Genomic DNA, 23,360 nt, shown 5'->3' with positions numbered 1-23,360 from the left:
GGTAAATCGGCAGTGTAGATGGTGAACAGCAGAGGTTTGAGGGCACTGCCTTGGGGTATGCCAGCTTCTATAGAGAATGTTGCGGTTATATGGTCTAGGTATTTAATCATGAACAGCCTATCGATTAGATATGATTTTAAGATGGAGTAGTAAATGTGCGGTAGAATTTTCTTTAGTTTGAGCAAAAGTCTTTCATGCCACACTTTGTCGAACGCCTGCTGAATGTCCAGGAATACCGCAGAGCAATATTTTTTCTTTTCTAAATCTTGGCTGATTTTATGAGTTAGACGATGAATTTGCTCTATCGTAGAATGTTGCTTCCGAAATCCAAATTGATGATCTGGCATTGTTTTCAAATCCTCTAAGAGTGGGAGGAGTCGTTTCGTTAGCATCTTCTCGAATAGTTTGGAGCTATTTACTATTAATCAGAATTTAAAAATATATCCTAAATATATCCAAAGACACTTAATTTGTAGTGGAATGTTTTCAAAAAAATGTTCTTTATATTACACGTCCTCATGATTTGCACAATGTCGATATAGCATTTCGATAATATATTGTCGATATTTCCAGTACGTATTCCTAATAGAAAGCTTGAAGATGTGTCACGATAATAGTGATGGAAAAATATTAGATAATCAGATATGAATGTTCTTTTAGCGTGTGAGGAAGATTGGTTTCTATTAAATAATTGTCGCTAACAAGACTATATTTTATCGAGTAATTTTGTAAATAAAAATACAAATACTTTTTTCTTTTCTGTAATTAGCAACTTAGAAAGGCATAATGTTGTGCGTACTCAATGTTGAGCATAAAAAAATAATTTTAAATGTCTTTTCATACATATAATTTGGAGAGAACATTCTTAGAATATGTGTTTCTCAGGAAATGTAAGAAAAGAAATTTATTTGTATCAAACAATAAAATGTGCAGCGTTTAAAAATTGTTGTTTTCAAATCCAGGGAACAGATTTATGATGGATAGACTCTGTACTAGTGCATGGTGGATGTTAATATCAATTTTAATTTTACATGTATATATCGAGTTATCATTAGAGTTAGGGACGTGTAACGAATCTTCGCTCGAATTAGCCATCGTTGTTATACAATAGAGATAATGTTTATTGGCACAAGTATGGTTATTACAGAATTCGACAAGTAATTCGACAAGTAGTCTGTTTCCTTTCGAAGAGTTTCCTTTTGACCGCCGAAGCGTGTAAACGTGTGTCTAGTGTTTAGTGAAGTTCACAATACAATAAGTGACGACCCTCCGTCGAAAGTGAGTTGAAACAGAAATAAACCAAGTGTTTTCTAAACTTACTCGTTGAAAATCCAACACATCTAATCTCTAATCCAAATCATAGTTACTTTAATTTGAGTTAACTAGCTCGAAGATGGCCCAAGTAACTAGATCAGGCTCTCATGAACAAAACTACAACCGCACCGTTCTACCTCCTCCGTGGCAAAAGGATAATATATCCCATCTTTTAAACCACACTAACAACATCAAAAAAAAGGTAAGCTAGATTCAGTAAAAAAAAAAAAAAAAAGTGAAAACACTAGTCAGAACGAACCGTCAACAAGCCGCGTTACCACTTACAACAGATTCGCAATATTAGAATCTACAGACAATTCTATGGACGTAGTTGAGACATCAACAAATCAACACAGACAAAAAAACATCCTCCTCCCCCACCAATTTTCATTAATGATGTTATCGACGTTCAAACAATGATAAAGTCCATCGAGAAAGATATTAACAAAGAGGATTACATACTAAAAATGAAAGATAATCAGGTTAAAATCCTGTCTAGTAAGAGGTAAAAATCTTTTGAAATGCATTAACGCCAACAGATTTAATTACCTTAGTACAAACGAACCCACTTACTGGCCCACTGACACTAACAAACTACCTGACTTATTAGGCTTCCTTATAACTAAAAACATCTCGCCAAGATATATCCAAATCAACTCTTCTGTGGAACTCTCTTCAGATCATTCTCCCGTCATAGCAATAATTAACTCAACAATTATCGAAAATCAACCTAATGGCTTTATTCGTAACCAACTCACAAACTGGCAGCTCTTTAGGAAAGTATTCAATCATTCAACATCAGTCTTAATATCCCTAAAAACAAATGAAGACATAGAAGCAGCCGCGAAACACCAGTATAATAAACGCGATCCGTTCTTCCACTCCTACTAAGTATTTTGTCAATAAACACGAATACCCCCATTACATGATAATACAAATCGCAGAAAAACGCAGGCTTAGAAGAGTATGGCAAAGTCATAGAACACCTGAAGACAAGCGTAAGCTAAATAACGCAACAAGAAAACTAACCAAAATCCTAAAAAATTACAAAAATGATAGTTTTCAAAAATATCTTGCTAATCTGTCTCCCACAGCTAACTCCAACTACTCACTATGGAAGGCACCCAGGAAACTCACTCGTCCTCCGCAAATAATCCCTCCAATTCGCAAGGTGGATGGGCGCGTAGCCCTATACAAAAAGCTAACTTGTTTGCAAGTCACCTAACTAATCTCTTCAAACCGTATGGCCCCATTATTGCCACCGAAATAACGTAGTACTTGCACTCTCTCTTCCAGATGTCTCCTCCTATTGAACCTTTCTCATCTCTGGAAGTTATAGAATTGTAGTATCGGAAAAAGGATAGGATTAGGATAATTTAGATTTGTAAAATTTTCCTAATACTATTTATTAAGATAAATAGAAATAACAGAGATTAATTGGACAGAGAACGATAAATGTTCAACTTGAACTAAAAACACAAAAGTCTTATCCCGATCAAATCACTCTCTATAACTCTCGTCTTCGGCATCCGCACTCGCACGCTCTCTCTTCTCAACTCATACTGTTCGTCTTTTGCATTCGTTCTCGCCGGCGTCTCAACTAACACCACCTTTAGCATCTCTTTTGTCTTTTCCCGCCCTATCGCGCACGTGTCCCGAAAACGCCCGTGGCCAGGGTCACGCAGGCCTTCTCCACGAAACTGTTCACTTGAAAGGACCGACGACACATTGATGTACCCGACGATGCCGCGGCTCTCGCGACATTGTTTACGATTCGGCCGATATCTTAGGCCTTTTGTCCACGATACTACAGAATTAATCTGTCATCTAAATCCCAGGAAAGCATTGGGACATGATCAGATAAGTAACAAAGTATAGCGGCACTCGACGACAAATACAGCTACTCGACACTGACTAAGCAACGGACACGGTAGCGAAGTAGTTAGCGCTCTAGGATGAGAACGTTCGGGATCCGGGTTCGATTCCCGGCGCCCGTGATCCTATTTTTCTTCCACGCATCAAAATAGAAGAATAATTAGCAGTACTCCAGCAGCGACATCTACAGCCGGCAACTACTACTATCACGGACAACATATACCACCTCTACAAAAGCTATCAAGAAGCTTCCCGTTAAAAGGGAGATTGCTCTCATTACTTCTCTCTCTAAGTCCTGGAAAATATCATTAATTACTCTTATCCTTAAACCTGGAAAACCAATACACGAAACTAGCTCTTATCGCTCAATTAGTCTTCTATCCACTTTGTCCAAACTGTTTGAGAAGATGCTAACGAAACGACTCCTCTCACTCTTAGAGGATTTGAAAACAATGTCAGATCAATCAATTCGGATTTCGGAAGCAACATTCTACGACAGAGCAGATTCATCGTCTAACCCATAAAATCAGCCAAAATCTAGGAGAGAAAAAAAATATTGCTCTGCGGTATTCCTGGACATTCAGCAGGCGTTCGACAAAGTGTTGTGGCATGAAAGGACTTTTGCTCAAACTAAAGAAAATTCTACCGCACATTTACTACTCCATCTTAAAATCATATCTAATCGATAGGCTGTTCATGATTAAATACCTAGACCATATAACCGCAACATTCTCAATAGAAGCTGGCATACCCCAAGGCAGTGCCCTCAAACCTCTGCTGTTCACCATCTACACTGCCGATTTACCAACCCTAACAGAGATAATTGCAGCGACATTTGCTAATGATATAGCTTTATTAGCATCCCACTCAGACCCGATAATTGCCTCCTCCACTCTGCAGCAAGGTCACGACTCTATGGAAAAGTAGTTCCACAAATGACGCTTCAAAATAAATGAAAGTAAATTCAGGTATATAACTTTCACGCTGCAAAAACAACCCTGGCCAAGGTGGCCATAAATAATATTCCAAATGCAAACAAAGATACAGTCAGATATCTGGGCATGATTCTAGACAGAAGAATGACATGGAAACGGCACATCGTAGATAAATCTAAAGAACTGAAAACAAAACTAAAAAAATTCTACTGGCTCTTGAGCAGACGCTCCACCTTAAATATGCAGCGTAAAATAATGCTATATAAAGCCATATTAAATCTGGTTTGGACCTGTGGGATCCAACTATGTGGAACAGCGAGTCATTCGAGGCAACATAGAAATTCTTCAACGACTCCAATCAAAAACTTTAAGATCCTTAATAGATGCACCCTGGTATGTTAACAACGAAACAATACATCGCGATCTTAAGATACCCACAGTTAAAGAAGAAATATACAAGTTCAGAAACAGATATAAGAGTTAACAACCACCAAAACCCATCAGTTACCCAACTACTTGACACGACGGATTAGAACCGCAGTGTAAAAAGAAAATAACCTTTGGATTGAAGCATTAGATTCAACTAGAATCAAACATACTATAAACTCTTATAATCCAAGTTACAGTACCACGTTAGAATAATTTACTTATAATTCTCAAAGATAATTGATTGTAAATAGTCTATCAAAAAGGAAAAAAATCTATCCATAGATTTATCCATCCAATAATTTGTTTAAATTGGTATTTTTGTGGCAATTATGTATATGCTTATGATTTTTACCATTTATATATGACATCGAACAATGATAAATTAAATTTAAATTCTTGTTAACGTCTAACGAACAATAAATTATTAAATAAATAAAATATTAAGCAGTAAATTGTATTATTTAATAATTTTCCATAAATTAATTCAAACATTATTCCTTTCAATATTTTCCCAAGTATTTAATATTTCTTTATTTTGTTATTATATCTCCGATACTATTCCTCATATTTCTACCTAGAACTAATAAATTAACTAGAGAACTAATAAATTACTAGGACATAAATGTCGTATTTTAAAGTTCAATGTTATTCACACGGAAAAATGCAAATATGATATTTATGAATCACATTGCGGTATTAACAAAGAAAAGACAGAATATATTGCATGTAGAAGGCAATATAATCACCTACAGTTCATGACATTATTATGCAGTATGTAGTACAGTTCGTTTTACTTGTTTCCTAAGCGTGAATATATAATGTGTCCATTTATAATGAGTACTAATAAAAACTATACGCGCGTCTTATTATTTTATTTTATTATTCCAGTATTTTCTTTTCTGTATTATTTTTTATTATTTTTTTTTCATATCTTATTTTCAGAACAATATCTTTTGGGTGATCTGGAGTTAAAAGAAAATGTAGCAATGAAATATAAGAAGAGCCATAAAGAAATATACGAAGATACTTTACGAATTTGCTGTCAAGTACTTCACAAAATTAGAGAATTGCAACGCTCAGGAAAAGCAGATATTGATCTTGTTTTGTAAGCATTTTAAAGTTCACCTCAAGGAAACTGTCACGTAACCAAGCAAATTCCAATATTTCTTCTATGTGTGAAGAAAAGATATTGCTAGCTTTTTCAGATGAAAAGAAATATGCAAATATTTCCACTTGCTCTCAATGTCGTTGAATAAGAGCATACTTATAATAACGATTAAATTGGTTTTTCTTCTATAATATTTAGATATTCTCTTTCAGTGTTAAAGAATAATAGAAGTTCCTTGGTTATACAGTAGCAAAAAGATATCCTCGATGTAGTCTATTTGCAGAAGTATCTTTGGAGGAACACTTGGGACTGCACTATTCGAGGATGGAAATCCATTGCTTCTGCATTATGCCATGTTTCTACCCGCTCTTATGGGACAAGCAAATTCTGAACAGCAAGCATATTGGATAAACAGAGCTTGAGCCGGCGATGTTATAGGAACACATGCTCAGGTAATACGCAACTGAGAACATTCTTTTTAGTAGGTGGTCACAGATTCTAAAAGTTTCTCAAGTAGATTTAATCTTGCACTTCTGTCTTAGACTGAATTAGGCCATGGAACGTTTCTCAGGGGTTTGGAAACTACGGCAACGTACGATCCGGAAACGAAAGAGTTTGTTTTGTATAGTCCAACTTTGACATCCTACAAATGGTGGCCAGGCGGATGTAAGTATATTGTAATTGTTTAACATAATAATAATGTTCTTCACTAAAACGGTATGATTTATTTACAATTAAAATTTTCAGTGCGTCACACTGCAAAGTATGCAATAGTCGTTGCACAATTATACACCCAGGGAGAATGTAGTGGAATTCATCTGTTTATTGTACAATTAAGAAACGTGGAGACGCATGAACCTTTAAAGGGTACACAAATAAATGTCTTAATCGTTTGTAATTGATTATATATTACATTGGAATGTGTAAAAAAGAGAACAAACTGTTCACATTATCAAACAACAATTATCAAATCAAACAACATCCTTGTTTATAACTTTTTCGGATTTTCATACAAGTGCTGTTAGAAGTGCAATATCATGTGGTGGTTGTGAACTTGAAATGAAAATTATGTCCATAATCCATATAAACAGCACTGTTCATAAATCCTAATTGTCGATAAAGCAAATTGTAAAGTTACATTTCCTGTTATAGGTACTAGAATATGGAACATACCTAAAATTTACAAATGATAAGTTAACGTATGGTACGACGATGTTCGTTCGAGTAGCGTTGCAGAACCTCTTACACTATTTAAGGAAAGCTGTTACTATTGCGGTTAGATACAGTGGAGTATGTTCTCTTAAAAACAATCTCCAGTAGCATCGACTGCTCTATGTCTCCTTCTTAAAAAATGCCTCCATTGGAAATGTTACTTTTAATTATAATTAAATCTTTCCTGCTGATACCAAATTAGAATTTGCTTTATTCTTTCTTCTTAGGCAACCAGAGGTACAAATTCTCGATTACGTAACACAACAATACAAGATCTTCCCTCATATTGCCACATGTTTCACAATAAAAATTACTGCCAGTTGGGTTTGGGATATGTATAATACAGTACAAAGTCAATTGCACCAGGCTGATTATGAAAAACTACCGGAGGTTGGTACCGTTATACCCTTTATAGTAATATACTTCTCTTCATATTTCTAGCTTTATCAATTTCTTTTGCAGTTGCATTCTATGTCATGTTGCCTAAAAGCAGTTGTATCTGCAGATACAGCAGCTGGAATAGAGCAACTTCGGTTATCTTGTGGTGGACATGGATACATGACTGCCAGCAATCTGCCAGTACTCTACGGATTTGCGACCTCAGTCTGTACTTACGAAGGGGAAAATACAGTCCTACATTTGCAAACAGCTAGGTACTTCGTAAAATCATGGAAACAAGCTATGGATGGTAAGCCACTGCCAGAATCTGTAGAGTATCTTAACGAAGCAGCGAAAGGGGTAAAACATTGTCGTTGGAGTAACGGTTTGGAAAGTCTGATTGATGCTTATGATGCCGTAGCCGCAGGGTATACTGTTTCCGAATACATTAATTATGGCTGAATAATTACATAAATATTCATCAGTATGTTTACGATATTCTTATATTTCGTAGATCAATTTGTTCCGCAGCAGGAAATTTATATCGTAGGATACGTGATGGAGTTTCGATGGAGGAGGCCTGGAACCAAACGAGTATCGAACTAGTTCCGTGTGCGAAAGCTCACGCTCGAGTCTTCATTGTAAAATCATTTGCAAAAGCTATTAAACAGTTAAACTCGAAGTCCGAAGAATTTCGTCAAGTAATGTTTCAACTCTGCGAACCGTATATCGTAGCTTGGGCTTTGAGAAACGTCAGTAATATTCTTCGGTTAAGTATTGATTTTTTTTCGAAACTAATCACAGAGGACAGCGAAAGAAGAAAAATTTATTACTATATCTTGTAGGGTAATTTGAATTCAAGAGTAATTCATTTCTTTCTCTTTTTTAGTTTTCTTCTATGCAGGAAGAGCATGTTCAGACACTGCATTCACGCTTGGAATATTTGCTGTTGACAATTCGTCGAATTGCTGTAGGAATCGTTGACGGTTTCGATTTCAACGACCATATTCTTTGTTCGGCTTTGGGTGCTTACGATGGTAATGTTTATGAACGATTGTTTCAAGAAGCCATGAAGAGTCCTCTGAACCGTGAAACTGTGAACATGTCTTTTGAAAAATACTTAAAACCATTTCTTAAGAGTAATTTATAGTGTAATCTTTCTAAAGGAAATATTTAAGCATAATTATTATTTCGCATTTGTTTTGTGATGATTGGATCGTTTGGGATATGTTGCATTTACTTGTTATCATAACGTATTTTTTATTTGTTATTAAATAATCGATTGTATTGCTTGTTGGGTATTGATTTATAAGATGGAACAACTGTAACATATCATATGAGCAATATCGAAGAAAGATCTACGTGCTGACTTGTCCATTTTACTGAGAGTTTATATGAAACAAGAAAGGAAGGATCGAATATATTTTTGTATCATTTCTATTCGCTATCATTCCAGATGTGTAAAAAGAAGCATAGCTGTAATAATTGTGAATAAATGTTGGATAGATATTTTATGTTTATAAAAAGCTTCTTGGAAATATGCGGTCATTTTGAGATGAGATGTCTTAAATATGTTATGGGAAATGGTATTTTCTATACAGTTTTTGGAATTAATAAAATAATATTTTAAACTAGAAAAATGTGTATTTTTATTGTTGAACCTATAACGGCTCAAGGAAAATTACATTTTAGAATTGAAAGGTTTTCATATGGCACAGTATTTATTTATGGAATAGTAGTGGTGACATACATGTAGTATCGTTCCTTATACTGACATACTGCAATTATTGGTCTTGAATTTTGATATATATTCGCTTCGTATGTTACAACCAACGAGTATCGAGTACGTAACACATCTTGTAAAGTATACTTGTAAAGTAGCTATGCATTTCTTTCCTGTAAACAATCATTTAATTCCTTTCTCTTTTCTCTATCGTTATCTCCTAATCGTTATCCTATATCGCTATGTTTCTCAATAGTTAAACGTCTCACACGCTTCTTATCGGCACTATCACGTTGCTATCACTTATATTTTTCGCATTTTTCCTTCTTCATAACATTAAGTTATGGTTCTAATTAAATTTTACTTCTATATAAGTTCTTTTATATAAATTCCATTTTTCGGATTGCCCACTGCCGTGATTGTTTAGAATTTAACCGTTATCTGTTCTATCAAACCTCGGTAGATGTGGCCCGAACACCATGAATTTGAGTCCGAACTTATTACTGAATTAGATTCCTTGAGTCGGACTCGTGATGTACATGTTTGGTTCAAAATTGTTAGTAACTATTTTCTTTTCTTTGTCACAATATTCCCGGTAAATGAAAAACATCGTTGCGACATTGCAGTGTCAGCTGTCCATCACTCAAATGGATTTAAATGAAGCGTGATTGTATCTGAAGTTCTGTAATTTCTATACACGCGTACCCGTGAATTTCAGTACAGATATTAAGATCTGAGTATTTGAATATTCGTGTACCCGTGTATCAAGAAATACACGGATTAAAACACGCGAGTATTAGCTACACCTGTATTTTCAGTAAACGTTTAATATCGGAATATCGGTAATCTATGAACACAGTCATTTGAAATTTTTCTAGTGATATATAAAATATTGTTAGTTAGGAATTATCACAACTAATTATGCCTAATTTTACAACATGAGATTTTAGTTTTACCTGATTACGCATATTTGTATCTGGACTTGGTTTAGAAATGGAAATGGTGAATTCGTAGGTACAAAGGTTAAAGGTATCATACGCGGTAATATTAAATATGTTCAGTGTAAACAAGGCGCTTATACTCCGAATGTGACGTGGTATCGTATAAATATACATAAATACATGAATATGTATAAAAATCGGGCGTTTGCAAAGAAAATTATCTAGATAGATACGTGTTGCGATAAATTAAACAACCACACTCGTTTGTCAGTGATTAGTGTAAAGTAATCTACACAATATGAAGCAACAGAAAATGGTGGTAAACAAGGATTTACAATATGAACGAAGTAGATGTACGTTCGATCCTGTGGAAGTCACGCATTTTTTCGATGGCAGTGCAGAAAAAACGAGACAACGCCGTGATCGAGGTATCGGTAGTTTTTATTTATCCTCTTAGTTTAACGCCAATTATCAAAAAAATAATTTCAGTTTCTTTCGTTTTCACTGTTATTAAGAACTAAACGATCTTCGCAAAATTAACATTTTCTTTCCACGAGATCGAAATATAATTGTATATTCCTATTATATTTGTAGAAATATAAATTTTTTAATGTAATTAGTGTATTTGGGTACGCATTAGAAACGTTCTTGGCTTAGAGTTACTATATTTTTCTCATCAAATAGTAATTGATATCGATTTTGAAGGATGTGGATTGCAGCAGTCAGAAAACCGTTTCTCATAATAAATTTACAGTATTATAGAGATGGCCAATACTTGAGATGAATGGAAAGAAAATTATTAATCAATGTGGTTGATAGTGAAACTAAAAAAATTCTACTGGGTCATGGGCGGATGCTCCACCTTAAATATGCACAGTAAAATAATGCTATATAAAGCCATATTAAAACCAGTGTGGTCCTGCGAAATCGAACTATGTGGAACAGTGAGTGATTCCAGCATAGAAATTTTCCAACGACTCCAATCAAAAACTCTAAAATCCTTAATAGATGCACCCTGTTATGTTACCAACGAAACAATACATCGCGACCTCAAGATACCCACAATTAAAGAAGAAATATACAAGTTCAGAAACAGATATAATATAAGAGTTAACAACCACCAAAACCCATCAGTACCCAACTACTTGACATGTCGGATCAGAACCGCAGAGTAAAAAGAAAATAACCTTTAGATCGAAGCATTAAATTCAACTAAAATCAAACTTACTATAAATTCTTATAATCCAAGTTACAGTACCATGCCAAAATAATTTACTTATAATTCTCAAAGAGAATTGATTGTAAATAGTCTTACAAAAAAAAAAAAAGAGTGATCGCGGTGATTGGACACTCAAGATACTAATGACAATGGTCTTAGTTACGATAACGAACCCACGGTCAGCGGAGTAACAAAATGTGCCTTCTGCCAAAGTTTAAGTTGTACTCAACTTACTTATCCACGGTACAAGTATTACTACACTAACTCTTTGTTAGAACGTGGAGTATTCGCTGATCGTAAATGTAAATGTCGTACGTGGGAAAAGCAGATTTCCCGTATCTTGCCGTAGTAGGTGATAGATTCAGGGACTGCTAAGACTAAGACTATTTGTCAGTTTGGAGAACATTTTTTTTTTTTTATTTACTAGTATCTTACAATCAATTCTCGCATTGAGAATTTTGAGTAAGTTTCTCTGGCGTGGCGCAGTGATATGGCTAATTATTTGTAATATGTTAATACTTATTAACTTATTATATATAAGAATAATTTATAAATAATTATTATAAGTAAGTAAATATTACTTATTAGAAATATCTAGTTGAATCTTGTGCTTAGGTCTAACGGATAATGTTCTTTTAGCCTACGGATCTGTTCGGACGTATTAAGTAATTTAGTAATTAGGGGGTTTCGTGGTTCGTTGACTCTTTTGCTATATCTATTACTATATTTTGTTATTTCTTCTTGGACTGTGGGTATCTTGAGGTTGCGATGTATTGCTTCGTTGGTAACATACCAGGGTGTATTTATTAGGGATCTTAGCTTTTTCGATTGGAAGCGTGGAAGTATTTCAATGTTGGAATTACTTGCTGTTCCCCATAGTTGGATTCCCTAGGTTCAGACAGGTTTTATTACGGTCTTATAGAGTGTAATTTTGTTTTGCGTGCTTAGGTTGGAGCGTCGGCCAATGAACCAATAAAATTTTTTAAGCTTATCCTTGAGTTGCTTCGATTTGTTTGTGATGTGTTGTTTGCATGTTAATCTCCTGTCCAGAGCCATGGCCAGGTATCTGACTGAGTCCTTGTTAAGAATTGTTATATTGTTAATGGTCACCCGAGGGCAGGTTTGTTTTTGCAGCGTAAAGGTCACATGTGTGGATTTGTTTTCATTAATTTTGAAGCCTTATTTATGAATTTTCCATAGAGTGGAGACATCGCTGTAGGGTGGATGAAGCTATTATCGGGTCTGCGTGGGAAGCTAATAGCGCTGTGTCGTCGGTAAATTTCGCTATAGTTATCTCTGTTGATATTGGTAAATCGGCAGTGTAGATGGAGAACATCAGAGGTCCGAGGACACTACCTTGGGGTATGGCAGCTTCTATTGTGGTTGTGCCGTCTAAGTACTTAACAATGAATTGTCTTTTGGTTAGGTAGGACTTTATGATGGAGTAGCAGGTGTGTGGTAGGATTTTTTTAAGTTTGTATGGAAGCCCTTCATGCCATACTTTGTCGAACGCCCGTTGAATGTCCAGGAATACCGCTGAGCAATATTTTTTCTTTTCTAGGATTTGGCTAATATTGTGTGTTATGCGATGGATTTGTTCTATTGTAGAATGTTGCTTCCGAAAACCGAATTGATGATCTGATAGTGTTTTCAAATCCTCTAGGAGTGGAAGGAGTCGATTCGTTATTATCCTCTCGAATAGCTTTGACAAAGTAGCTAGAAGACTAATTGGGCGATAGGAGCTAGTTTCATATATTGGTTTTCGGAGTTTAGGGATGAGAGTAATCAATGATATTTTCCAGGTCTTGGGATAGTATTCAAGGCGAAGAGTTGCGTTAAAAATTGATGCGATGAATGCAATCCCTTTTATGGGAAGTTCCTTGATTGCTTTATTGCATATTTGATCATGCCCCGATGCTTTCCTGGGATTTAGGCGACGGATTAATTCTATAATTTCTACAGAAGTGAAGGGTTCAATAGAAGGAGAAGTTTGGAAGGGAGAGTACAGGTATTCCGTAATATCCGCGGCAATTGTAGAGGAATAAGGTTTAAATACGTTAGATAGGTGATTAGCAAACAGGTTGGCTTTTTCTATAGGGCTATGCGCCCATCCACCTTGCGGACGGCGCATTGGAGGGATTATTTGCGGGGGGCGCGTGAGTTTCCTGGAAGTCTTCCATAGTGAATAGTTGGAGACAGCCGTGGGGGACAAATTGACGAGATATTTTTGAAAACAGTCATTTTTATATTTTTTGATGATTTTGGTTAACTTCCTAGTTGCGTTGTTTAGTTTGCGTTTGTCATCCGGTGTTCTGTGGACCTGCCATACTCTTCTTAATTTACGTTTTTCTACGATACTTTTAATACGTAATGGGGATATTCATGTTTGCTGATAGAACAGCAAACCTTCTTAGTAGGTGTGGAGGAGCGGATATTTATCATTTATATATGACATCAAACAATTATAAATTAAATTTAAATTCTTGCTAACGCCTAATAATTTACAACAATAAATTAATAAATAAACGAACAATAAATTAATAAATAAATAAAACATTAAGGAGTAAATTGTATTACTTAATAATTTTCTATAAATTAATTCAGATATTATTCCTTTCAATATCTTCCCAAGTGTTTAATATTTCTTTATTTCGTTATTATATCTCTGATACTACTCTTCATGTTTCTACCAGGAGAATTAATAAATTATTAGGACATAAATATCGTATTTTAAAGTTCAATGTTATTCACACGGAAAAATGCAAATATGATATTTATGAATCACATTGCGGTATTAACAAAAAAAAGACAGAATATATTGCATGTAGAAGGCAATATAATCACCCACAGTTCATGACATTATTATGCAGTATGTAGTACAGTTCGTTTTACTTGTACCCTAAACGTGAATATATAATTTGTCCATTTATGATGAGTACTAATAAAAACTACACGCGCGTCTTATTATTTTATTTTATTCTTCCAGTATTTTCATTTCTGTATTACGTTTTATTATTTTTTGTTCATATTTTATTTTCAGAACAATATTTTTTGGATGATCTGGTGTTAAAAGAAAATGTAGCAATGAAATATAAGAGCCACAAAGAAATATACGAAGATAATTTACGAATTTGCTGCCAAGTTCTACACAAAATTAGAGAATTGCAACGCTCAGGAAAAGAAGATATTGATCTTCTTTTGTAAGCATTTTAAAGTTCACCTCAAGGAAACTGTCCTAACCAAGCAAATTCCAATATTTCTTCTTATGTGAAAAGAGATATTGCTAGTTTTTTCAGATGAAAAGAAATTTGCAAATATTTCCACTTGCCCTCAATGTCGTCGAATAAGAGGATACTTATAATAACGATTAAATTGGTTTTTCTTCTATAATATTTAGATATTCTCTTTCAGTGTTAAAGAATAATAGAAGTTCCTTGGTTATACAATAGCAAAAAGATATCCTCAATGTAGTCTATTTGCAGAAGTATCTTTGGAGGAACACTTGGGACTGCACTATTCGAGGATGGAAATCCATTGCTTCTGCATTATGCCATGTTTCTACCCGCTCTTATGGGACAAGCAAATTCTGAACAGCAAGCATATTGGATAAACAGAGCTTGGGCCGGCGATGTTATAGGAACATATGCTCAGGTAATACGTAAGGGAGAACATTCTTTTTAAACGAGATGGTCACAGATTCTAAAAGTTTCTCAAGTAAATTTAATCTTGCACTTCTGCCTTAGACTGAACTAGGACATGGAACGTTTCTCAGGGGTTTGGAAACTACGGCAACGTACGATCCGGAAACAAAAGAGTTTGTTTTGAACAGTCCAACTTTGACATCCTACAAATGGTGGCCAGGCGGATGTAAGTAGATTGCAATTCTTTAATATAATAATAATGTTCTTTACTAAAACAGTATGATTTATTTACGATTAAAATTTTCAGTGGGCCACACTGCAAATCATGCAATAGTCGTTGCGCAATTATACACCCAGGGAGAATGTAGGGGAATTCATCCGTTTATTGTACAATTAAGAGACGTGGAGACACATGAACCTTTAAAGGGTATACAAACAAATGTCTTAATCGTTTGTAATTAATTATATATTATATTGGAATGTGTAAAAAAGAGAACAAACTGTTCACATTATCAAACAACAATTATGAACCAAACAACTTCCTTGTTTATAACTTGCTGAACAATAGCTATAGCAAACAGTAAATTTAATCTGTATGTAATTCTTAGGCATTATAATTGGAGAAATTGGTACAAAATTGGGGATGAACGGTGCTAACAATGGCTTTCTCGGATTTCATGACATTAGGATACCACGGGAGAATATGTTGATGAAGAATTCCAAGGTAAATTTTCATAAAGTTGCTGTAAGAAGTGCAATATCATCTTGTGGTTCTGAACTTGAAAGGAAAATTATCTGCGTAAAAAGAACTGTTCTTAAATCCTAATTGTCGATAGAGCAAATTGTATAATTACATTTCCTGTTATAGGTACTAGAAGATGGAACATACGTAAAATCTACAAATGAGAAGTTAACGTATGGTACGATGGTGTTCGTTCGAGTAGCGTTGCTGCAGAACCTCTTACACTATTTAAGGAAAGCTGTTACTATTGCGGTTCGATACAGCGTAGTAAGACGTCAGGGTCAAATAAATGCGGAGTATGTTCTATTAAAAACAATCTCCAGTAACATCGACTGCTCTATGTCTCCTTCTTAAAAAATGCCTCCATTGGAAATGTTACTTTTAATTATAATTAAATCTCTCCTGTTGATACCAAATCAGTATTTGCCATTCTTTCTTTTTAGACAACCAGAGGTACAGATTCTCGATTACGTAACGCAACAATACAAAATCTTCCCTCATATTGCCACATGTTTCGCAATAAAAGTTACTGCCAGTTGTGTTTGGGATATGTATAATACAGTGCAAAGTCAATTGCACCACTCTGATTATGAAAAACTACCGGAGGTTGGTACTTTTATACCCTTTGTAGTAATATACTTTTCTCCATATTTCTAACTCTATTAATTTATTTTGCAGTTGCATTCTTTGTCATGTTGCCTAAAAGCAGTTGTATCTACAGATACAGCAGCTGGAATAGAGCAGCTTCGGTTATCTTGTGGTGGACATGGATACATGACTGCCAGCAATCTGCCAGGACTTTACGGATTGGCCACTGCAGTCTGTACTTACGAAGGGGAAAATACAGTCCTACATTTGCAAACAGCTAGGTACCTCGTAAAATCATGGAAACAAGCTATGGATGGTGAACCATTGCCAGAATCTGTAGAATATCTTAACGAAGCAGCAAAAGGAGTAAAACATTTTCGTTGGAGTAACGATTTGGAATGTCTGATAGATGCTTATGATGCCGTAGCCACAGGGTATACTGCTTCGGAAACATTAAATCTTCCTAAATAATTATATAGATATTCATCAGAATATTTACGATATTCTTATCATTTCGCAGATTCATTCGTTTAGCAGCAGAACATTTGGATCGCAGAATACGTGATGGAGTTCCGACGGAGGAGGCGTGGAACCAAACGTGCATCGAACTAACTCAGTGTTCGGAAGCTCACGCTCGAGGCTTTATTGCAAAAACATTTGCAAAAGCTATCAAACAGTTAAACTCGAAGTCTGAAGAATTTCGTCAAGTAATGTTTCAACTCTGCGAACTGTATATCGTATATTGGGCTTTGAGAAACGTTGGTAATTTTCTTCGGGTAAGTATTGATTTTTTTCGAAACTAATCACAGAGGACAGCGAAAGAAGACAATTTTTTTACTATATCTTGTAGGGTAATTTGAATTCAGGAGTAATTCATTTCTTTCTCTTTTTTAGTTTTCTTCTATGCAGGAAGAGCATGTTCAGACACTTCATTCACGCTTGGAATATTTGCTGATGACAATTCGTCGAAATGCTGTAGGAATCGTTGACGGTTTCGATTTCAACGACCATATTCTTTGTTCGGCTTTGGGTGCTTACGATGGTAATGTTTATGAACGATTGTTTCAAGAAGCCATGAAGAGTCCTCTGAACCGCGAAACTGTGAACATGTCGTTTGAAAAATACTTAAAACCATTTCTTAAGAGTAATTTATAGTGTAATCTTTTTAAAGGAAATATTTAATCATAATTATTATTTCGCATTTGTTTTGTGGTGATTCGATCGTTTGGGATATGTTGCATTTACTTGTTATCGTAATGTATTTTTTATTTGTTATTAAATAATCGACTGTATTGCTTGCTGGGTATTGATCTATAAGATGGAACAACTGTAACATATCATATGAGCAATATCGAAGAAAGATCTACGTGCTGACTTGTCCATTTTACTGAGAGTTTATATGAAACAAGAAAGGAAGGATCGAACGTATTTTTGTATCATTTCTATTCGCTATCATTCTAAATGTGTAATTTATATAAAGAAGCATCGCTGTAATAATTGTGAATAAATGTTGGATAGATATTATATATTTATGAAAAGCTTCCTGGAAATATTTTGAGATGAGATGTCTTAAATATGTTATGGGAAATGGTATTTTCTGTTTTTAGAATTAATAAAATAATATTTTAAACTAGAAAAATGTGTATTTTTATTGTTGAACCTATAACGGCTCAAGGAAAATTACATTTTAGAATTGAAAGGTTTTCATATGGCACAGTATTTATTTATGGAATAGAAGTGGTGACATACATGTAGTATCGTTCCTTATACTGAAATACTGGTATTGTCTTTTGGTAACGGGTGCTTTCCTCAGATATAGAATCCATACAGTATCCGGGCCCCCTAGGACCATAGGGGTTGGAGCAAACGCCCAACCATCGCACAAGGCACCCAGTACCTTGCTCCCTGGATTAGCTAAGCCTGCATGGACTGTCGCTTGTCTCAGGCCGAACGGGGCACATTCTAAGCCCTCCCGTCTCACCAGGACGGTTCCGGAGTAGGTGGGACGCTGCTCATCCGCCGAAGGCCATTCGGTGGAGCCAATCACCTTAACTCTGCCCTCTTGCCAGCATCTTGGCCATCAATCACTGCCACCACGAGTCCATACCCATTAATTGGCCGAGTAGAGGGGTCGCTACTCCCTCTGGGCTGTAACTCGACCGCCCGTGGTACCAACCTTAGTCGTTGGTGAGACTATCTTATGAATGTACGGGCACGTCACTGCCGGCCGGCTAACCGTGCTCGGCAGTTCCAGATGGGACTCACGTAAGCGGGGGCCTCAAGGTACTTTCGTACCCGGGAACTTATCCCGACGGTCCCATCCTTGGCATCAGGATCGTGGGTGCGCTACTACCCATGGCCACGTAGAGAGAGTGTAACCGTACTTAAACGCCTTACACTCCCGACGACCTTCCCTGCAGAGTACATAGGGACTCACGTAAGCGGGACGCTTGTCCCGACGGTCCCCCTGGCTGCGGGAACGTGGGTTATCCAGTCCCCATAGGCTCGCAAAAGCGAGCCCTCCCTGCGGGAATACTGACATACTGCAATTATTGTTAATTTCCTATCGCAATGGAAATAACAGTATTTGTACAGGAATAAAATGCAATTTGTGAGATTCATTGGTACCGCTGCGGTACCATGGTCATGAATTTTTATATATATTCGCTTCGTATGTTACATCCAACGAGTATCGAGTACGTAATACATCTTGTAAAGTATATTTGTAAAGTAGCTATCCATTTTTTTCCTATAAACAATCATTTAATTTCTTTTTCTTTTCTCTATCGTTATCTCCTAATCGTTATCCTATATCGTTATGTTTCTCTATAATTAAACGCCTCACACGCTTCTTATCGGCACTATCACGTTGCTATCACATATATTTTTCGCATTTTTCCTTCTTCATAACATTAAGTTATGGTTCTAATTAAATTTTACTTATATATAAGTTCTTTTATATAAGTTCCATTTTTCGAATTGTCCACTGCCGTGATTGTTTATAATTTAACCGTTATCTATCCTATTAAACCTCAATAGATATGGCCTGAACACCATGAGTGTGAGTCCGAACTTATTACTGAATTAGATTCCTTGAGCCGGACTCGTGATGTACATATTTGGGTCAAAATTGTTAGTAACTATTTTCTTTTCTTTGTCATAATATTCCCGGTAAATGAAAAACATCGTTGCGACATTGCAGTGTCAGCCGTCCATCATTCAAATGGATTTAAATGAAGCGTGATTGTACCTGAAGTTCTGTAATTTCTATACACGCGTACCCGTGAATTTCAGTACAGATATTAAGATCTGAGTATTTGAATATTCGTGTACTCGTGTATCGAGAGATACACGGATTAAAACACGCGAGTATTAGCTACATCTGTATTTTCAGTAAACGTTTAATATCGGAATATCGGTAATTTATGAAAACAGTCGTGTGAAGTTTTTCTAACGATAAACAAAACATTGTTAGTTAGGAATTATCACAACTAATTATGCATAATTTTAGAACATGAGATTATAGTTTTACCTGATTACTCATATCTCGCTATAAGTTTCTTGCATTATGTTGCATTTCAGGGGCTTGTGTTTGAACTTGGATTAGAAATGGAAATGGTGAGTTAGGTACTAATGTTTGAAACTCAGGTTCGATATATGTGTTGTCCGCGATAGTGTAGTTGCTGGGCCTCGTCCGGAGTAATTGTCGCTAGTGACTGTAGATGTCACTGCTGGAGTACTGCTGATTTTCCCTCCGTTTTTTGGTGCGTAGAAGAAAAATCGGACTCCGGTCGTCGGGATTCGAACCCGGGTTCCGAACGTTCGTAATAATTGCTTTTTTTATTTTTTTTTATATAGTGTTTATTTTTTTATCAGTTTTGGTATATTACATATTTGTATTTTTCATTATAAACGATGAATTCGTTTGTGAGGTAGTTCAGGCAAAAGTACCGATACGCGACGGTACGACATAGCCGCGTAACATTAAATTTTTTTTTTTAGGTTTACACTTCTAACTGAAATTTAAGTCGCTGTAGAGCGGTGCTTATGTACGATATTGTTTTTTTTCTTTCCATCTCTGTCCTGAAAACCTGAAACAGGAAAGCAAAAACAGGACAGTTCTTTAGTTTATTTGGGAAAGGATGGGAGAGGATGGACTGGGAGGGGAAGGGAGGGGTGTCCTGAGGAATTATTACAATATTTATTTACATATTTACAATTTTATACGGTGGTAGATTGTCTTTGTCTTGTTGTTTTTATTATGGTTTCGGTATCCACCAATATTTTTTTATGTTTTTTCTGTGCTTGTCTTCTGTGTCTTTTTGGGGGAAGGCCATGTTGTATCTCCACCTAGTGTCTGCAGTCCGTCCATCTAAGTTTTCCTCGTAGAGTATTGATTTAATCCCTATTTTTCTTTTTATATGGTATATTATTGGGATATTATTTTGGTCTTGGAGATAGTTTCTTTCATCTAGGTATAGGAAAGCTTCGGGGGGGGGGGGGATGTAGCCTGTTATCAGTGTATTTTTATAATATGCGTCCTTTGGAAATAAGCAACCGAAGATTAAACTATTTTCTTTTATCTTCGCAGCTTGCGCGAAGTGGTTTCTTGTTAGTTTTAAGATGTGATAGTCGATGCGGTGGATGTTGGCTAAGTCGTATATTTTTTTATTTTTTACGTTTTGTATCCGCTGTGTTCTGATCTGTAAATACTCAGGCAAGCTCTGATGCATTTTCTTTCGAATATGCGAATTTCTTCCATTAGTGAAACTGGTATGTTGTATCAGATTGGGCAGCCGTAGGTTATAATAGGTGTAATTAGCGTTTGGTAGCACAGGATTTTTACTTTGCTGTTGAGATGTCTGGAGTAGAACAATCTTTTTGTTTTCCAGAATGCTTTGCCGGCTTTGAAGAGTTGGTTTTCGATGTGTTGCTTGTAATTTAGTTTATCATCTATATTTACTCCTAAATATTTTACGCAGTTTTTGAGATGGTATGAGATCCCCTTCGTTTGCTTTTTCTTTTAGTTGGAATTTTTTACAGTGTTTCCTTTCTATTGGACCGATTTTACTTATCTTGGGCCTAAATAGAATGGTTTCGCATTTACTTCCATTGATTTTTAGTTTCCACGTGTAATAGTGATCGCTAATTTTGTCAAAGAGTTTTCGCAATTCTGTTCTTATCGTTTTGGCTTTGCTGCCTGTTACGTAAGTTACCTGCGAAGGCTATGGAGCGTTTATTTCTTGTAGGACGATTTGTACGTTTTTCTATTTCGTTTATGAATGAGTCGATTTGTCTGTCTGTTGGGTTAACGTTGTTATAGATTTTTAGATCGCAGCTCTGTTCGAGTAGGTTTTGGAACTTTTTCCAGTCTGTCTTTTTGTAGTTGAACCTGGGTGTTTCGGACTGTGTTTCGAGTGTTAGGAAGTCAGATGTGTTCTTGTTTATCTGAAATACTATGGCGTTATGGTCGCTGTCTTAGTCTAGGGTTCGGAGAGTGCTAATTGGTCGTAAATTTTGGAATTTTAATCGCGCGTCTGCTAGGCATATGTCCAGATATGAGCGTCCTTTTGGGTAAGAGGGTAGCTCGGTGCTGTAAAGGTTTGTTTTGTAGTGTATGCTTTTATTGTCTAGCCTAATGAAGTTCCTCTCGTGTTGTTTAGTTCGTTTTTTCAGCTTGTACGTTTAGCGTTAAGGTCGCCGGCTATTATTATATTATTATTTCTTGTTTGTCGAGCTGTAAAGGTTCAAAGAGATTGTCGAATTCGTCGTTAAATTGTTTCTGGTTTCCATAGATTGCGTAGGCTGCAGTGATAAATAAGTTTTCCTTATTGTTTATTCTCATTTTTATGATCGTTGTTTCTAGGATTTTGAAACTTGTTATTTAGTCATTTTGGATTGTTTTGAACTTCAGAGGGGTTTTTTTATGAGGATTGCCGTTCCTCCTCCTTGGGTAGCGTTTGGTCTGTCGTGCCTTATCATAGAGTAGTTTTTGAAGTGTACTTTGTGTCTTTTGTTCAATTTTGTTTCTGAGATAAGTACGATATCCGGGGTTTCTTTCTTTATTAGAGTTAGCATACTGTATCTTTTTTGATTCGAAATTAGAGAATTGGCATTTATTGAAATTATTTTCAAATGTTTTACTTCTAACTGTAATGTTGCTGTAATTGATGGTTGAGTGGGTTTTGACTATTCGTCGTCTATATTATCGATAATGCCGAAGATGGAGTCGATTCTTTCTTCCTTCCTTTTTAATGATTCTTTTATTTCGTTTAGTTGCGTTTGTTGCTCGCTTAGTGCTTTTAGTATAATTTTTTAAAGTCTTCGATGACCTTTACTATGCTTAGTTGGGGTATGTTTACCGTTGGGTTGGGGCTTTGATTTACGCTATATTTGTTAATTGTGCAGGATTCTCGTTTATGCTTGTTCCTTGTTTTACTACGACCGCGAACTTTACTTCGCTTATTTACGGCTTATTTGAGCGATCCGCTCGATTTTTGTTTTTTTCACTTTGGTGATTTTTTCGTTGAGCTTTTTACGTAACTCAACGAGTTTTGGGCATCCTTTGTATGATGCGGGATGCCCGAATTTTTTGCAATTTATACGGTAGATTTTTTCTTTGCCTATTGGGTCTTCTTTTTTAATCTCACACTCGCCTGGTCCGTGCGGCTCGGTGCATTTTACACAGCGGTAATTTAGGTTACAGTTTTGCGCTGTGTGGCCCATTCGCTGGCATTTGTGGCATTGAGTAACGTCGTTCTTTTTTATTTTTTCCCAATGTGCTTTCAGATAATTTAATCGGTTTATTTTTTGCAGTTTCCCAATATTGCTATTGGGGGATACTTGAACTATATAGATTGGGAGCAGTGTATTGTTCTCCCCTGATTTTCTTGTCGCGAATCGTGACACTTTTGTGAACTGTATTTCGTCTATTTTTAGGGCTTTTAGGTCTTCTAGTATTTCTGCTTCTCTAAAGCTAGTGCCTAGCCTTTTTAGTAAATAAGTGTGAAACTTTTGCGATTTGGGTGTGTACGTGTAGTATGCTGTGTTGGCTGCGGTCAATATTTCTTTCGCTTTGATATAATCGTTTAAACTTTCTGGTATAGTACGTGTTTGCCTGTGTGTATCCTTTTAATGTGGAAATTCTTGATTTTAAGAGAATTTTCCATGAGGGCGATAGTATCTTTCGGATCCTGTAGGGTTATGTTAATTGGGAGGGGGGAGCCTGACCCCTTTTGCCGATGCGGGGGCGTCC

General features: G+C 35.9%; 2 protein-coding genes and 1 long non-coding RNA gene across 3 annotated transcripts in view; 2 read left to right on the top strand and 1 right to left on the bottom strand.

The window, feature by feature from the left end:
* Window positions 1–23,360, top strand: part of LOC126923801 (probable peroxisomal acyl-coenzyme A oxidase 1) — a 40,832-nt gene that overhangs the window by 10,473 nt on the left and 6,999 nt on the right. The window lies entirely within an intron of this gene.
* LOC126923802 (probable peroxisomal acyl-coenzyme A oxidase 1) lies at window positions 10,130–17,631 on the top strand. The gene is made up of 11 exons (XM_050737645.1): window positions 10,130–10,343; window positions 14,175–14,334; window positions 14,617–14,785; window positions 14,878–15,001; window positions 15,083–15,202; window positions 15,384–15,499; window positions 15,644–15,813; window positions 15,961–16,123; window positions 16,196–16,539; window positions 16,626–16,881; window positions 17,000–17,631. The coding sequence occupies exons 1-11, from the start codon at window positions 10,214–10,216 to the stop codon at window positions 17,258–17,260; spliced, it is 2,013 nt and encodes a 670-aa protein (XP_050593602.1). The 5' UTR covers window positions 10,130–10,213; the 3' UTR covers window positions 17,261–17,631.
* LOC126923872 (uncharacterized) lies at window positions 20,584–23,211 on the bottom strand. The gene is made up of 2 exons (XR_007713340.1): window positions 22,444–23,211; window positions 20,584–22,251 (listed from the first exon to the last, which is right to left on the bottom strand). It is a non-coding gene; the product is annotated as an uncharacterized LOC126923872 (long non-coding RNA).

The sequence above is a fragment of the Bombus affinis genome, chromosome 14, assembly GCF_024516045.1.
Source record: "Bombus affinis isolate iyBomAffi1 chromosome 14, iyBomAffi1.2, whole genome shotgun sequence".
In the NCBI taxonomy this organism is placed as follows: Eukaryota; Metazoa; Arthropoda; class Insecta; order Hymenoptera; family Apidae; genus Bombus; species Bombus affinis.
The sequence above is the reverse complement of the archived record's forward strand: the minus strand, read 5'-3'. Positions and strand labels throughout refer to the sequence as shown.

What these genes read in the sequence shown, in the direction of transcription:
- LOC126923802 (XM_050737645.1), top strand. Translation starts at nt 10,214, where the DNA reads ATGAAGCAACAGAAAATGGTGGTAAACAAGGATTTACAATATGAACGA. An exon ending in CAAATGGTGGCCAGGCGGAT is followed by an intron (nt 15,002 to 15,082) that starts GTAAGTAGATTG and finishes TAAAATTTTCAG; the next exon opens with TGGGCCACACTGCAAATCAT. An exon ending in ACGTTGGTAATTTTCTTCGG is followed by an intron (nt 16,882 to 16,999) that starts GTAAGTATTGAT and finishes TCTCTTTTTTAG; the next exon opens with TTTTCTTCTATGCAGGAAGA.